General features: G+C 55.0%; 1 protein-coding gene across 1 annotated transcript in view; it reads right to left on the reverse strand.

The window, feature by feature from the left end:
- LOC144953259 (uncharacterized) overlaps positions 1 to 16,655 on the reverse strand; it is a 28,480-nt gene extending 11,825 nt beyond the window's left edge. Inside the window, exons 1-5 of the mRNA XM_078883831.1 lie at positions 16,624 to 16,655; positions 7,136 to 7,206; positions 5,320 to 5,626; positions 4,296 to 4,410; positions 106 to 240 (exon numbers count right to left, since the gene is read on the reverse strand). Coding sequence (XP_078739957.1) covers positions 106 to 240; positions 4,296 to 4,410; positions 5,320 to 5,626; positions 7,136 to 7,175 — 597 coding nt within the window. The 5' untranslated portion in view covers positions 7,176 to 7,206; positions 16,624 to 16,655. The remainder of the gene's footprint in view (positions 1 to 105; positions 241 to 4,295; positions 4,411 to 5,319; positions 5,627 to 7,135; positions 7,207 to 16,623) is intronic.
- Positions 16,656 to 17,138: the final 483 nt, after the last annotated feature.

The following is a 17,138-nucleotide window of genomic DNA, read 5'->3' on the forward strand; positions in this document are numbered from 1 at the left end:
AGCGTCACTCACGAGCGTCACGAGCGCCACCCGCGAGCGCCACTCACAAATGTCGTTCCCAGCAGCGGCGAGCGTTGTTCAGGGCCCCCCCCCCCCCCCGCTCACCCGTGCAGCCACGCGGTGCTTGGAGGACGCCCTCTGGTTGCGTGGACGCACGGCCATCTTGTGGCGCGCGGCGCTGCTGTCCAGCAGGAGGTGGGCCAGAGCCGGCGCCGCGGGGGGGCCGCCCACGCGCGGAGTCTGTTTCGTGTCGAGCAACACGGAGGGGCAGCAGAGCACGCACACGCACAGTGAGCGAGTTAGTGACTGAGTGAGAACATGAGAACATGCGAGTGAGTGAGCGAGCGAGAGAGAACGCATGAGAGTGTGTGAGCTCGTGAGTGAGCGAGCGTGTTTGAGTGAGAGCATGAGTGAGAGTGTGTGAGCGAGTGAGTAAGCATGTTTGAGTGAGAGCGTGTGAGTGAGAGCAGGTGAGTGAGCGAGTGGGTGAATGAGTGACAGCGTGTGAGCGAGTCAGTCAATGATTTAGTGAGTGACCCTGCGAGCATGTTTGAGTGAAAGTGTGAGTGAGAGTGTGTGAGTGAGTGTGAGCATGTGCGTGAGAGGGGTGTGAGTGACAGTGTGTCAGTAAGTGAGGGTGTGAGTGAAAGCATGTGCGTGAGTGTGAGCATACGAGTGAGAGCGAGTGAGCGTGTTTGAGTGAGCGTATTTGAGTGACCACGTTTGAGTGAGGGAGTGAGGGATTCAGTGAGCGAGCGGGTGAATGAGTGAGCACGTTTTTAATCGAGAGCATGAGCGAGAGCATGTGAGTGAGTGAGAGCGGGTGAGTGAGCGAGTGAGTGAGCATGTGAGTGAGTGAGAGTGGGTGAGTGAGTGAGCAAGCGAGCGAGTCAATGAGCTAGTGAGCGAGCGGGTGAGCAGGGTGAGCGAGCAAGCGAGCGTGTTTGAGCAAGAGCACGAGTGAGAGCATGTGAGTGAGTGAGAGCGGGTGAGTGAGCGAGTGAGTGGGTGAATAAGTGACAGCATGTGAGCGAGTGAGTGAGTGAGCAAGTGACAGAGCGAGTGAGTGGGTGAATGAGCGAGCGAGCCAGTGAATGAGTGAGTGAGCGAGCATGTTTGAGTGAAAGCGTGAGTGAGAGTGTGTGAGTGAGTGAGCATGTTAGTGAGTGAGCATGTGAGTGAGTGAGAGCATGTGAGTGAGTGAGAGCATGTGAGTGAAAGCGTGTGAGCGAGTGAATGTGAGCGAGTGAGTGCGAGCATGTGAGTGAGTGCGAGCGTATGAGTGAGCGTATGAGTAAGCGTATGAGTGAGCGTGTTTGAGTGAGCGTATTTGAGTGAGCGAGTGAGTCAGTGAGCGAGTGAGTCAGTGAGCGAGCGGGTGAATGAGCGAGCGTGTTTGAGTGACAGCGTGAGTGAGAGCGTGAGTGAGAGCATGTGAGTGAGTGAGTGTGAGCGTGTCAGTGAGTGAGTGTGTGAGTGAGTGAGCGAGTGTGTGAGTGAGCGAGCATGTTTGAGTGACAGCATTGAGTGAGAGCGAGTGAGTGAGTGTGAGCGTGTGAGTGAGCAAGGACGTGTGAGTGAGCGAGGGCATGAGTGAGCGAGCGTGTTTGAGCGAGGTTCTGGCAAGGATTATTCAACATCGCCTTGCTAGGCACGCTGAGGAGAGGCTTGCGGAGCCCCAATGCGGTTTCAGGAAAGGGCGGTCCTGCACAGATACCATATTTTCTGTCCTTCTGCTACAGCAGAGGTGTAGGGAATTCCAACAAGACCGACATCTCTGCTTTATTGACCTGGTCAAGGCCTATGATACTATCAGTAGGCCTGGGCTCTGGGTTGTTCTTCGTGCTTTCGGAGTCACTGACCCTCTGCTCACGATCGTTAAGGACCTTCATGATGGTGAGCGGGCCCGGGTAAAGCTACGTGGCCGGGAGTCAGAACCATTCCCTGTACACCTTGGGGTGCGACAGGGATGTCTCCTCTGGCTCCAACATTATTTTACATCTATTCGACCACATAGTTCGTGAAGCCTTCAGTAGCTGTACCGGAGGAATTTCCATCTGGTACAGATATAATGGGAGGCTGATCGATGCCCGGGTGCGGTCAAGGGATGGCTCCCTATTGGTCAACCACGTTATGTATACCAATGATTTGGTAATTGCTGCTCATTCAGAGGAGGAGTTGGAGACGCTGCTGCTGAAACTGGAGCGTGCCACTAAGAGGTGGGGCCTTACCATCAGCCCCACCAAAATTAAGCACCTGCCTGGGTATTTTGTACCATCGGGCACTCCACCCCCACAACTCCCAATCGGTGATGGGGCAGTTGTGGAGAGTGAAGAGTTTCCCATACCTGGGCAGTGTGCTCATGACCGGCTCCGGTTTAACAGCAGAGGTCCCACTCCGAATCAGTTGAGCGGCAATATCTTTTCATTGGTAGCCTAACACTGTGTGGAAGCTACCTGGTCTGTCGCTCCACACGAAGCTTTAGGTCTTCTCGGCCACGGTCATTCCCTCCCTTCTCTACGCTTGCGAAACGTGGACCCCCCTAATGGAGCATCTTCGCCGGTTAGAAACATTTAGGCTGGCCTGCCTACGATCCATCCTGGGTTTAACCAGGCTGGATTGTGCGAGGAGCTCACAAATCCTTGAAAGATCTGGGCAAAGTCCCATCGGTGAGCTCCGGCGGGCAAGGCTGCATTGGCTGGGTCATGTAGCCCGCATGCCCAGCCACCGCATGCCTAAACAGCTTTTGTTCGGCCGGATAGAGGGGGCTAAAGGGGAAGAGATGGAGTGATGTGGTACAGAAGGAAGTGGAGCTGAGTGGACTTGCCGATGACTGGTACCAGCGGTGTCAAGATCGGCCTCAGTGGAGGAGGCTCGTGAAGGACGCTACTGGACAGTTGGAGACAGTCGCCCTCCAACAACAACAGAGGGCGGAAGAGCGACGCTCACAATAACGAGCGGAGCGCCAAGTGGCTAAAGCACAGCAAGTTGACACAGTAGGGGGCACAGGTGGTGCATCAGCCACTCATCTCGGTCATCTCAGTCAGTCGACCCGTGGCACCTGGGTCTGCCCCGTGACCTCCTGCCAGCAGGCGTTCGACACTTCACGTGGCCTCAAGGTGCACATGGCCTGGCACAAGCGTCGTGGTGACGTCACCGCCACTTAGTGGCGAATGGCGGTTGTCGTTGTTGTTATTTGAGTGAGCGAGTGAGTGAGGGAGTCGGTGAGTGAGCGAGTGAGCATGTGAGCGAGTAAGTGAGCGAGTTTGAGTGACGACGTGAGTGATAGCACGATTGAGAGTGAGTGAGTGTGAGCGTGTGAGTGAGCGAGAGCGTGTGGGTGAGTGTGTTTGAGTGAGCGAGTGAGTGAGTGAGCGAACGTGTTTGAGTGAGCGAGTGAGCGAGTGAGCGAGTAAGTGACCGAGCGAGTAAGTGACCGAGCGAGTAAGTGACCGAGCGAGTGCATGCGTGAGTGAGTGAGCGAGTGTATGAGTGAGTGAGCGGGTGAGTGAGCGAGCGGGAGAGTGAGCGTATGTGTGAGTGAGCGAGTAAGTGACAGAGCGAGCGAGTGAGCGAGCGCATGCATGAGTGAGCGAGCGAGCGGGTGTGTGAGTGAATGAGCGGGTGAGTGAGCGAGCGTGTGAGTTAGCGGGTGAGTGAGCAAGTGAGCGGATGGATGAGCGAGTGTGTGAGCGAGTGTGTGAGCAAGTGAGTGAGTGAGCGAGTGAGAGCAGGCGAGTGAGCAAGCGTGTTTGAGTGAGTGAGCGAGTAAGTGAGAGCTTGTGAGTAAGGGAGCATGTGAGCGAGTGAGCGGGTGAGCGTGTGACTGAGCAAACGTGTTTAAGTGAGTGAGTGAGCGTGTGAGTGAGTGAGCGTGTAAGCGTGTGAATGAGCGAGTGAGCGAGTGAACGAGTGAGTGAGCGAGCGAGTGAGAGCGAGTGAGTGAGTGAGTGAGTGAGAGCGAGCGAGTGAGTGAGAATGAGTGAGTGAGAGCGAGTGGGAGCGAGAGTGAGTGAGAGTGAGTGAGAGCGAGCGAGTGAGTGAGAGCGAGTGAGTGAGAGCGAGTGAGAGCGAGTGAGTGAGAGCGAGCGAGTGAGAGCGAGCGAGTGAGAGTGAGTGAGAGCGAGTGAGAACGAGCGAGTGAGTGAGTGAGAGCGAGCAAGTGAGAGCGAGTGAGTGAGAGCGAGTGAGAACAAGCGAGCGAGTGAGAGTGAGTGAGGGCGAGCGAGCGAGCAAGTGAGAACGAGCGAGTGAGAGCGAGTGAGTGAGTGAGAGTGAGTGAGAGCGAGCAAGACCTCTGTGGTCCTCGAGCCAGTGTAGACGCCGTCCTGGTTGCCGCCGGGAGAAGCGTCTGCGAAGAAGAAGAAGACGCTGTCGTGAGACAGAGCGCGGCTGCCCAGACTCGGAGACCTGGGCGCAGGGAGTGGGAGGAGGAGGGTCGGGGTTAGGAAAGTTGTCGCCGCCGGCCACTCTGCGGCGAGTATCTTTGCCGACGGATCTGGTTTATCAACAGAAGCGGCCGCTCTCGCGAGTAGCCGAGCTGCTGTGTGCACGCGCGAAGACGATGCCGGTCGTGACCTCCAGTGGAACGGCGGGGAAAATGTGTCAAACAGGCGCTCGCTTTCAGACGTTGCTCCACTTATGCTGATTAAATCAACCAAACGGCACATTTGCTCGTCACTTTCCGGCCCGTGCCCACGAATGGACATTTGTGAAAAAGAGCTTCGTAGATCATCGGATTTCTCCAGGATAAAGATTCTGAAGGATTTGATCGAATTTGTTGCTGGGTGGTGGAGGGAGGGAGGGAGGAGAGGGAGGGAGGGAAGGAGGGGAGGAGGGAGGGTTGAGGAGAGGGAGGAGAGAAGAGGGAGAAGAGAGGGAGGAGAGCAGAGGGAGAAGAGGAGGGGAGGGAGAGGAGAGGGAGGAGGGGAGGGTGGACAGGAGAGAGGAGGGAGTGAGGAGAGGGAGTGAAGGAGGAAAGTGAGGGAGGAGAGTGAGGAGAGGGAGTGAGAGGGAGGAGGGTGGAGAGGAGAGGGGAGGGAGTGAGGAGAGGGAGGGAGGAGAGGGAGGGAGGAGAGTGAGGAGAGGGAGTGAGAGGGAGGAGGGTGGAAAGGAGAGGGGAGGGAGTGAGGAGAGGGAGTGAGGGAGGAGAGGGAGGGAGGAGAGTGAGGAGAAGGAGTGAGAGAGGGTGGAGGAGGGTGGAGAGGAGAGGGGAGGGAGTGAGGGAGGAGAGGGAGGGTGGAGAGGGAGTGAGGGAGTAGAGGGAGGAGAGGGAGGAGAGGGAGGGATGAGTGGGAGGGCTGAGGAGGCGCGACGGACCCCACGTGCGAAGCGTCTCCGGAGCCGACCGAGCCGGGCTCCTGGACCTCGGCGTGGCTCACATCGCCCGCCGAATGGCTCGGACGGAGCCTCGCGTCTCCGGCGGCCGCAGAGGCGGAGGCCGACCGTGGCGGTAGCGCCGCGTCACCCGCCCTGTGCTTCTTCTTGAGCCGGCGGAGCTGAGACGCCACGGCGGATGACGAGGAGGAGGACGCCGGCGCCGCGGCCTCATCGTGGGAGGCATCGTCCCGGGAGGCACCGCTCCCTCGGAAGAGGCGCTTGAACGAGAGAAAGCGCTTCTTCTTGGCTGGGAGCCCAGGAGGGAGCGAGCGAGCGACGCGGGAGAGAGAGCAGGGGAGAGTGGGGGAGAGCGAAGAGGGAGAGTGAAGGGGAGAGGTGGGGGGGTGTGAAAGGGAGAGTGAGGGAGAACGAGAGGAGGAGAGAGGGAGAGCGAGAGTGAGAACTCTAGCGATTCACCCCATACGCAACAATTCGAAACTCCAATCAACAATTATTATTTTTTGGCACCGAGGTGCAAGCAATGGGTCGTGGCGTGGAAGCCGTGGAATCTCTCGGGGTGTGAACGCTGAGATGTACCTCGCCGGTGACGCCGGCCGTGGCCAGGCATCGAACTCGGGTTTTGCCGGGTTGGCAGCACAGTGCGCTAACCACGGCAATCGCGATTACCGCTGCAAAGAATATCCTGAAACCCAAGCTCTATTGGACAACGTGGGCAGCGGTGTTAATGACCAAGGCGCCTCGTCTTTGGTGTGAGCTCACGCAATACAAAAGGCAAAGTTCCCCCACTATGTAGCCTTCCACAGGCTGCTGGGGCAAGTTGCTTGTCGGAGAGTGACAAAGGTTACACACGGCACCAGCTACTCATTCATGGCCGAGTTGACCTGGCGGGAGGGCACAGGACCGTTTCAGGTAATCATCGCCGGTGTTTTGGTGGCAGTGAGTGGGAATCACTGGATTCGTAGTGCAGTGTACTAACCACTGCGCCACCGCTCCCCATACCAGGCTATGCAAATATCCTTAACAGGCTGTTGGGGCAAGTGCTGTTCGCGAGTAGCAGCGCCTATGAAAGCCGGCACTGTGGCACACAGGGAGATGAGTGGCCAGCACCGTCTACAGGCAAATGCAAAGATCCCCCGTGTAGCCTTTACAGACTGTTGGGGCAAGCGCTGTTAGGGATTAGCACCTATGAAGGCCGGCATGGTGCACGAGGGGGTGGGTGGCCAGCACCACGTCCGGCTGCCTTTGTCTCCCAAAGTGGCGATGTTTACTATGCACCGCACTGGGTCCTCATTTGAGGCCGAGTTGACCTAGAAGAGGGCCGTGAGCTGGAATCGAACTCGGGCCTCTGCCAGGTTTGTAGCGTAGCGGCGTTGAACACTACACTACCGATCCGCACACACAGACGATGACACACATAGAGACGACGACACGCACACACAGATGACACACAGACGATGCCACACACAGACGACACGCACACACAGATGACACACAGACGATGCCACACACACGGACGACACGCAGACGTCACACAGACGACACGCAGACGATGCCACGAACACAAACGACATGTGCACACACAGACGACACGCAGACGATGCCGCGCACACAGACGATGACACGCCGGCAGAGGGGCGTTGTTGTTGTTGATATGAAACTCCTGGGGGGGCAGGGCGGAGTGGGTGTCACATAAAATTCCGCAATTCATGAAAATCCCCGTGAGGGTGGGTGGCGGTGGGGCCGTGGGGCCGTGGGTGTGCGCTGGAGTGCCGACGCCACTGCCCCCTTCTCTCACTCGGGGTCTCCGCTTCACAAGGGCCGGCTCGTGTCTCCATGGCAGCCGTTGCTACGGCGACATCGGCTTCACTGAAATAAGAAAGGACAGACGGGGGGGGGGAGAGACAGAGGGAGGGAGAGTGAGAGAACCAAATTCCTCCTCGTGCCAAGAGAATGGGGGGGGGGCTCTCGGTTTTAATTCCCTCGGCAAAATAAATAAATATATAAAGCTAGCAACAACAAAACCTTCACTCGGCTCTCACCGTTGCGGCGATCCAATTCTCGTGATTGCCCAACAGGGGAACTAAACTAAAAAGTTAAAACTTTACAAAACTATTTCTATTTTCCCAGGCAAGGCCCCAACTGAACTCTATAGGCTATTTTTCAGAAGCGACCTGGCGATCAACACAACGAAATCTCAACCAAGTGGCTCATCGTCGTCACATGGAAATTTATGGCAGCCAAATACTCTAAAAGAGTACGTTTCTAAGTGTTGAGAAAAAAAACGGAGGACCTGGAGAAAAATCCACACGACCACGGGCAGAGAGAGAGACACGCAAACTCCAAACATACAGCAGGCGTCAGGGTCGGGATCAAACCCACGACCTCTTGTATACCAGGCGAGGTAGTTAACATCTCCTAGCCACCGTGATGATGATGAGAGAGAGAGACACGCAAACTCCAGATACACAGCAGGCGTCAGGGTCGGGATCGAACCCACGACCTCCTGTATACCAGGCTAGGTAGTTAACATCTCCTAGCCACCGTGATGATGATGATGAGGGAGAGACACGCAAACTCCAGATACACAGCAGGCGTCAGGGTCGGGATCGAACCCACGACCTCCTGCATACCGGGTAAGGGAATCGCCAAGTGGAGTGAGCTCGCGTGCTGCCGACGATGATGAGGAAACATCATTCGGACTTCTCGTGAAAGAAGCTTCTTTTCATCAACAGAATACAACCCGCCACCACGCCGCACAGTGTCCGCTCCTCACTCTCTTGTCGTTGGGAGAGAGAGATCGTGTAAAAAAAAATAGAGAGGTGGAGCAGAGAGAGAGGGAAGGGATAAGGAGGAGAGCAGAGCGTGAAATCTTTCATTCAAAAATGGGGGGGGGGGGCACGTAAAGCAAAGCATTGAAAAAAAAACCGAAATGATGAACGAAGCAAAGTGCCGACTACACCGAGCATCTTCTTGTTTCCTCTGATCGTAAACAAAGAGAGGGAGAGAGGACGACCCAGGGGTGCCAAGAGGAGGAACCATTGATGAGCGTTGAGGCAGCGGCAACCGTGCAGTGGTGGTGGATGATGATGACGATGAGGGGGGGGAGCCTCCTTCCTGCGATTCGTCATTCCACTTCTTCTGGGCCACGACTATTTCTCGCGGCGGTTCAACGTCGCCGTTGTAGCCATGACCCTCCACCACCCAACGGCGGCGGCGATGGCAGAGCCAATAAAATCCAATTGCCAAATCAGGGTCATGCACGCTCGTGACAGAGCGACAGTGTTGCAATTTGCTCTAACATTGTGTGATTTCGTTGCCGTTTGTTTCCTCTTCATCGTGCATTTCTTTACACACGCGAACGTACACACGCTCACATACACGCACGCAAGCACGTACACACACACGCGCGAGTGCGTGTGTTATTACAACGCACGCAGCGGCTCACAAGGCAGGCCATTCATCTCCACGCACAACAGAGGGGATCTCACTAATCGTTCACTACAGTGGATAATCACCTACCAACGGGACACACACACTCGTTACGCAACACTGTGAGCGCATCATGAGTTTTGAGTTGATCCGATTTGTTGCACAGATGATGGTCCCGTTAAGTTGGCCACCCAACTAATTTACACAGACTAGTAGCCACACATTTAGATTCGTAGACACACAGTGGTACGTGGAAACAGAGAGACGCAGGGACAGGGAAGCACACGCGTGGAAGCAGAGAGACGGGGAGTACGGGAGAAAGACCCATGGCCAGGAATTTAATTCGAGCACGGTCCATGTTTTCTAACTTTCAACACCACCACTTACCACAATCAGAATATATACACCCTGCAAGACAAAGATCCCCCATATAGCCTTTAACAGGCTTTTGGGGCAAGGGCTGTTAAGTGTTGCTGAATCCAGGCGCGTGGCATGGCGGCTTTGATTCCCCACTGAAGTTAAAATTCCCTTCTCTAAGCACGTCGTTTAAAGCCGCTATTTTTTATTTTTTGTTCGTCAATTGTTAATCTTCAAAAGGCGCTCTTCCATTACTCGATGCACTCGCTCGCCTCTTTCATTCCCCACTATCACCTGAAATGCTTTCCCCAATAATACAAAATGCGCACACATTTCTAGTTGCCAATGTTCTGTTTTGCCTGCTGTGTCCCGTCGACAGTTGCTTAATTTGGTTTCGTGAGCTTGTCCGAGACTTTGCTCACGTTCGAAGGCCGGCCCAGCACACGAAAGGGTCAGTGGCCAGCACCACGCCCGCACGGCAGCCTTTGTCTCCCAAGTAGCGATGTTAACAAACCGCATCAGGAACTAATTAAAGGCTGAGTCAACCTAGGGTCGGTTCAAATAAACGTCACGGAGCAGGAATCGAATTCGGGTCGCCGGGTTTCATAGCGCGGCGCGCTAACCGCTGCGCCACCGCTCCCCACACTCGCACAAAGGCAAACTCCCTCACGGCTGTGAAACTCACCGATGCGTTTTCAGATTGTATCGTGTTGTTGCTGTTCGGCACGACGTCCGATGTTTCGCCCCACGTCCTGGGAGCTTCTCCAGGAAATGGGACAGCTAAATAGATTAACACAACCGCCAAGAGCTACGCAACTTGATGCCTTTACAACTGCTCAGTGGAGGCCAGAGCAGACGAAATGTGTATTCAAAACGAGGTGAGAGATGGGTGGAGGGGGTGGTGGTGGCGGCGATGGGGGGAGGAGGTGGATGGAGGGACGTGGATGGGGGGGTGTTGATGGTGGTGATGGGGGAGGTGGCGGTGGTGATAGTAATGGGGGAGGTGGTGGTGATGGGGGGAGGTGGTGGTGGTGGTGGCGATGGAGGGAGGTGGTAGCGATGGGGGGAGGTGGTGATAGCAGTGGTGGTGATGATGGTGATGTTGGTGATGAAAGTGGTTGGTGTTGTTCTGGTGGTGGTTACTATGGTCATGGTGAGGCTGGTGTTGGTGAACATGGTATTGGTGATGATGGTAGGCACGCTGAGGAGAGGCTTGCGGAGCCCCAATGCGGTTTCAGGAAAGGGCGGTCCTGCACAGATGCCATATTTTCTGTCCGTCTGCTACAGCAGAGGTGTAGGGAATTCCAAAAAGACCTACATCTCTGCTTTATTGACCTGGTCAAGGCCTATGATACCATCAGTAGGACTGGGCTCTGGGTTGTTCTTCGTGCTTTCGGAGTCCCTGACCCTCTGCTCACGATCATTAAGGACCTTCATGATGGTGAGCGGGCCCGGGTAAAACTACGTGGCCGGGAGTCGGAGCCTTTCCCTGTACACCTTGGGGTGCGACAGGGATGTCCTCTGGCTCCCACATTATTTAACATCTATTTCGACTGCGTAGTTCGTGAAGCCTTCAATAGCTGTACCGGGGGAATTACCATTTGGTACAGATATAATGGGAGGCTGATCGACGCCCGGGTGCGATCAAGGGATGGCTCCCTATTGGTCAACCACGTTATGTATGCCGATGATTTGGTAATAGCAGCTCATTCTGAAGAGGAGTTGGAGACGCTGCTGCTGAGACTGGAGCGTGCCACTAAGAGGTGGGGCCTTACCATCAGCCCCACCAAAACTAAGCACCTGCCTGGGTATTTTGTACCATCGGGCACTCCACCCCCACAACTCTCAATCGGTGATGGGGCAGTTGTGGAGAGAGTGGAGAGTTTCCCATACCTGGGCAGTGTGCTTATGACCGGCTCCAGTTTATCAGCAGAGGTCTCACTCCGAATCAGTCGAGCGGCAATATCTTTTCATCGGTTGCGTAACGCTGTGTGGAAGCTACCTGGTCTGTCGCTCCGCACGAAGCTTCAGGTCTTCTCGGCCACGGTCATTCCCTCCCTTCTCTACGCTTGCGAAACGTGGACCCCCCTAGTGGAGCATCTTCGCCGGTTGGAAACATTTAGGCTGGCCTGCCTACGATCCATCCTGGGTTTAACCAGGCTGGATTGTGTGAGGAGCTCACAAGTCCTTGAAAGATCTGGGCAAAGTCCCATCAGTGAGCTCCTCCGGCAGGCAAGGCTGCGTTGGCTGGGTCATGTAGCCCGCATGCCCAGCCACCGCATGCCTAAACAGCTTTTGTTCGGCCGGATCGAGGGGGCTAAACGGGCGCGGCACGGGCTAGAGAAGAGATGGAGTGATGTGGTACAGGAGGACGTGGAGCTGAGTGGACTTGCCGATGACTGGTACCAGCGGTGTCAAGATCGGCCTCAGTGGAGGAGGCTCGTGAAGGACGCTACTGGGCAGTTGGAGGCAGTCGCCCTCCAACAACAACGGAGGGCGGAGGAGCGACGCTCACAACAACGAGCGGAGCGCCGGGTGGCTAAAGCACAGCAAGTTGGCACAGTAGGGGGCACAGGTGGTGCATCAGCCAGTCATCTCGGTCATCTCGGTCAGTCGACCCGTGGCACCTGGGTCTGCCCCGTGACCTCCTGCCAGCGGGCGTTCGACACTTCACGTGGCCTCAGGGTGCACATGGCCTGGCACAAGCGTCGTGGTGACGTCACCGCCACTTAGTGGCGAATGGCGGTTGTTGTTGTTGGTGATGATGGTGGTGCAGAAGGTGGTAGTGTTGGTGGTCATGATGATGATAATCTCTACTTGTAACGTGCACCGTTTTCTCCGTTCTCTAAGAAACTAAAGGGCTCGGAGGCGCCAAGAGGAGGCACGGCCTGGCCGTGGCGGCGCTGGAGGTGTATTCTAAACGCAGTAGCAGATGTCAACGGACGCCGGCCCCCAAGGGGTGAAGAGGGGGGGATCCTTTATCATGCAAATCTCAGCTCGTCAACAACGAGACCATTTGCATTCGAATGGCAAAACGGAACCGGTGCTCCTGGCCTGGCGCAAGCACAGCGGGGCCACAGATGCTGCGGCGGCAACTACATCGCCTCTTCCCTAATTTAAACACACGGCAGGGGGGGGGGGACGGTGGGCTGGAGGAAAGGGAGGGGAAGTCGTAAAAATAATTGTGCTATTGTCTCAGCAATGAATGTCAAGTATGGAAGTGAGTTAATACCTCGGTGGGCTCTGCGTGTCTGTGAGTATTGTGTTTGTTGTTCGAACGTTCTGACCCCGTGCCTCCTCCAGTCTAAATAAATAGAGATTCTGAAAGCAAAAATATTCTGAGTACAGTAAATGAACAAATTAGTTGGTGCTGATGCAATGGCAGCGGCGCACCAACACAGCCAGCAACAACAACAACAACTCAACACGTCCTGTGTCAATAACAACACAACACAGTGTGTGGCATAGCACGGGCCCATCACCCTGTGAGGCCACACACGCACGCGCGGCGTTGAGTCGCTCACCTGTAACACGTAAGCAGGTTAACACCATGGAACCACGGCTTGCCAGGGCCTTCTTCCATGGGCCTTCTTTATACAGGGTGCTTCCAAAAATATCTAACACTTGTTTGGGACTATCGTTTTTAATGGGGAAAAAGAACGGATAATTAATACTACACTGCAACATGATAACAAATGTAATATTAATAGCTTCAAAAACTCAAAGAGTCTCCACTTGTTCGCCATCATTGTCAACACGTGCCTGGAATCTTCTCGAGGTGGTCTCCAGAGCACGGAGGCACATTTCTTGTGGCGTTGTTGTTGCAAATTCTCAGAAGTGTTCACATTCTTTTTAAGCACCCTGTATATTAAATAACTCCCTCCCCACGGCCCAGGGCTGGGATTCAGGTTATTGTCAGCCCTAGGCACTTCTGTTTCGAAGGCACTTCCAGTGATAACTTTCTACAATTGCTACAGCCCAGCTGAAGCTGAGTAAAATACCAACAAACAACCGTCTACGATCAAGCACAAAAGAACAACGCCGCTTTGCCATCCCTTGCACTGCCACTCTCTGTTGAAAAATAAATCTCTCGAAATGTTTATCTCTGGTGGTTAATTGATCTCTCGCCTTACGACAAATAAACGATTGACACGACTCTGCCTCTTTGTATAACACCCTTCGCTATATAGTTATTCAAGAAGGTGTCTTGGTTACATTGCCTACTGTGACCTCTTGGATCGTCACGGCCCCTGCCACGGCATGCCGCGGGGTGTCCGTGGCGCGTCACTCAAACTGAAATTGTCGTCATTTTTGGAGGCTGAAAGAATTCGAATGCGAGCAAAAAAAAAGAGACACAAATGCAGTCGATCGTCGACAATACGGGGGGGGGGGGGTAGGGGGGGGGCACCGGATTTTTTAAAACGCCGGATAATCGCTACATCATAACTTGAAATAGCTAGATTTTTTGCACATTCTTATATATGGAATTGGCATAAATGAACATACAAATTGACAAAAATAAATATGCTACTGTAAAAAGTTTATCTTCTTTACTGTACCGTACTTGCCACTCCAATCTCGAAGACTCTGCATCATGTACCTACTACTAGTACGACTACTAGTACTACTACATTGTAGTACTACTACATAGTAGGTACATAGTAGTAGTACTGCACACTAGTATTACTACCTATACTACGTAGTATTACTAGCAGTAGTACTAGCAGTAGTACGTAGCAGTACTACTACTAGTACTACTTAGTAATACTACTACTAGTACTACTTAGAAGTACTGCACACTAGTACTACTACCCGTACTACGTAGTATTACTAGCAGTAGTACTCGTAGTACTAGCAGTAGTACGTAGCAGTACGACTACTAATACTACTAGTATCATGGTTGTATTCTCGTACTACAACTAGTAGTAGTACTACTGCGCTTTCGTGTCAACACAACCATGATGTGCATTTGACGATCGCCGGACTGGTTACAGCCTTTGGAGCGGTTTTGACAATTTCTCCGGATTGTCCCGGGACCGTCGAATAATCGATGATGATCAACTGTTCCACCTTCGCTGAAATATTTGTGTGTGTGCGGTTATTGATTGAGTGGCCGGGCCGAGGCTATTACCAACCTCACCCACACTTGAAAGCCAGGTTCAAGCGCATTGCTCGCCAGTGACGCTGCTACTGCTGCTGCATTGCCAATGGAACACAAAGCCCAGACAGATAAATTGTAAAGGTGAGTGATGAGTGCGCTATGCGGAAGGGAAACATTGCAACGAAACGTCGCCTTTTGTGTTAATTTTTTTTCCTTTTAAGGTCAATACCAATACAGTCGCCATTCGCCACTAAGTGACGGTGACATCCCCGCGGCGCCCGTGCCAGGCCAGGTGCACTTTGAGGCCACGTAAAGTGTCCAAGGCTCGCTGACAGTAGGTCTCGGGATAGACCCAGGTGCCATGCTAGCTGTACCCCCTACTCTACCACGGTATTGAGTTCATGTTTACGTTTGTTAACACTCGATGACGATGATGGTGAATCCCGTTTGGCCAGTTGCACGGGAATTGTTTCCAAGGTATGGGGGAAGTGGGGGGGGATTCCCGTGGTGCGTGAGCCGAGCTACACGTTGCGCGTGAACTAAGATGACTTGTTTAACACGTCGGCTTATATAATTGCAATACCCCCCACCTCCACCTCGGATCTCGAAACCTGATGGGGTTCAATGACGACGTCGTCCTGCACTATTTAAGACCGGAAGCAGGTGGATGGCTTCACTATTCTGGCAAATCGCCCGAAGATGCTGGATGTAATAACCAGCGAAACGTCGTACTACTCAAATTATACATGTTGTGGATTCACTCTTCAAACACACCGCTGGGCTGAAGCAGTAACTAATTGGCGTTTTGTCAACGTGACACATTTTTTACTGATCGGCCGTGTCGGGTGGTGGAAGGTTGCGACACATGTATACTTACGCGATCAAACCCAAAAGCCTTTATTATGAATAAGATGACTTGGTTTGAATGATAGCTCGCCTATGAATGTGAGTGAGCGCGAGCGTGCCGGTAACGGACCGCCTTTGAGACCGCCGCGGTTCGAGTCCAGATCGCGCTGGACATCGGGGGCGCGGGCGGCGGGGGGGTCGTCCGTTACGTCCCTGCAGTCGTCGGGGCTATAAATAGCCGGGCATTTAGACGGCAACACGAGGAGGCGATCTGCTATCAGGAGCCAGGGCAACCGTACCTGGATAGCAACATGAGACCCAGGCCCGCCCTGGTTTAAGAGACCGCTATTCATTAACAGTGTCCCCCATTATCCCATTACGTCCTAACACCCACACCCCCCCTTGTATCAATTCGCTGCTGGATAGAGGCCTCCCACGCCATCGTTTCAACAGCGGGAATTGAACCAAATCGACCGTTACAACCACTGTGGCCTCCATCTCTCAAGATATCTCTATGGGGGGGGGGGGGGGGATTTGGAGCATACTTCACCACGACGGTCAGCGCGGGTTGGTGGTAAAATAGTGGGGGCTGTGGGGGGGGGGTGTGGGGGGGGTGCGTAGAAGCGGTGGTTCAGGTGTCGCCCCGGCCACTCGCGTTCGGAAATGAATCGAATGCAGGTCACTGAATTCATTGGGGGGGGGGGGGGTCGGGGCAGCACGGGGCCACGGGGGCAGGCGACCCCCGGCCTGACAGCGGCGTGAAGTGAGCAAGTCGCAAGAGGTGGTGGGGGCTCGCGCCTTTAACCCCCCCCCCCCCACATATCATCTGACTCTATAAGACGGGCAACCCCCGGGCGCTAGCCGCCGATCCGGAGGTTCACAATCGTGAGATTGCCTCTCAAAGGAAAACCGCGAGGGAGAGAGACGCACACAGAAACCGTGCCCCCCAGACAGAGCGACAGCCGGTTACTGTCGCCACCCTCACCATCACCACCCACCACCACCCCCCTACCCTCACCAGCACACCCCCCCCCACCCTCACCATCACCCCCCCACCACCAACCCCCTACCCTCACCAGCACACCCCCCACCCTCACCAGCACACCCCTACCACCACCCCCTACCCTCTCTACCCCCCCTATCCCCCCTATCCTCACCACCACCCCCTACCCCCCCTACCCTCACCAGTAGACCCCCACCACCACCCCCAACCCTCACCCCCCTCTACCCTCACTACCCCCCTACCCTCACCCCCCCCCAGCACCCCCCCAACCCTCCACACCACACCCCCCCCTACCCTCACCAGCACACCCCTACCACCACCCCCTACCCTCACTACCCCCCCTACCCTCACCACCACCACCCCCCAACCCCCCCTACCCCCCCCAGCACCCCCCCTACCCCCCCCAGCACTCCCTACCCCCCCAGCACCCCCCCTACCCTCACCACCACCACGTCACAAAGACAAAGCTCGCCCGTGTAGCCTTACAATGTGTGGGGGGAGGGGGCGAGTTGTGTTAGCAAGCGACTATGGTTGGCACGGAGCTCACCTGCGTCGGGTGTGGTGACGGGGACCCCTCTTCGCCAGGCCCCCTTTGTCTCCCCGGCGATTACGTTTAAAAAGCACCGCGCCAGATACACACTTAGGTCCGGTTCGCCCTCGGAGAGATGTCTGGGGCAGGGATGTGAGTTGAGAAGATGTAACTCGCCACCGAATGGTAGCCGCGGTCGGGAATCTAACCCCGGGTTAAATTAAGGTGGCTCGGTTCGGAGCGCAGCGCGCTAACCGCTGTGCCACCGCTCCCCACACGTACAAAGACAAAGATCCCCCGATTACAGCCTCAATAGACTGTTGGGGCAAGTGCTGTTAGCGAGCACCTATGCAGGCCGGCACTGTGGCACACAAGGGGGTGGGTGGCCAGCATCACGCCTGGCCGCCTTTGTCTCCCAAGCGGCGATGTTTACACACCACACCAGGTACTAATTTGAGGCTGAGTCGACCTAGCAGAGGCCCAGGACCGGTTCAGATCATCGCGATCACTGGTGTTGGCCATGAGCGGGAATC

This window comes from Lampetra fluviatilis, chromosome 73 (assembly GCF_964198595.1).
Source record: "Lampetra fluviatilis chromosome 73, kcLamFluv1.1, whole genome shotgun sequence".
Classification (NCBI taxonomy): Eukaryota; Metazoa; Chordata; class Hyperoartia; order Petromyzontiformes; family Petromyzontidae; genus Lampetra; species Lampetra fluviatilis.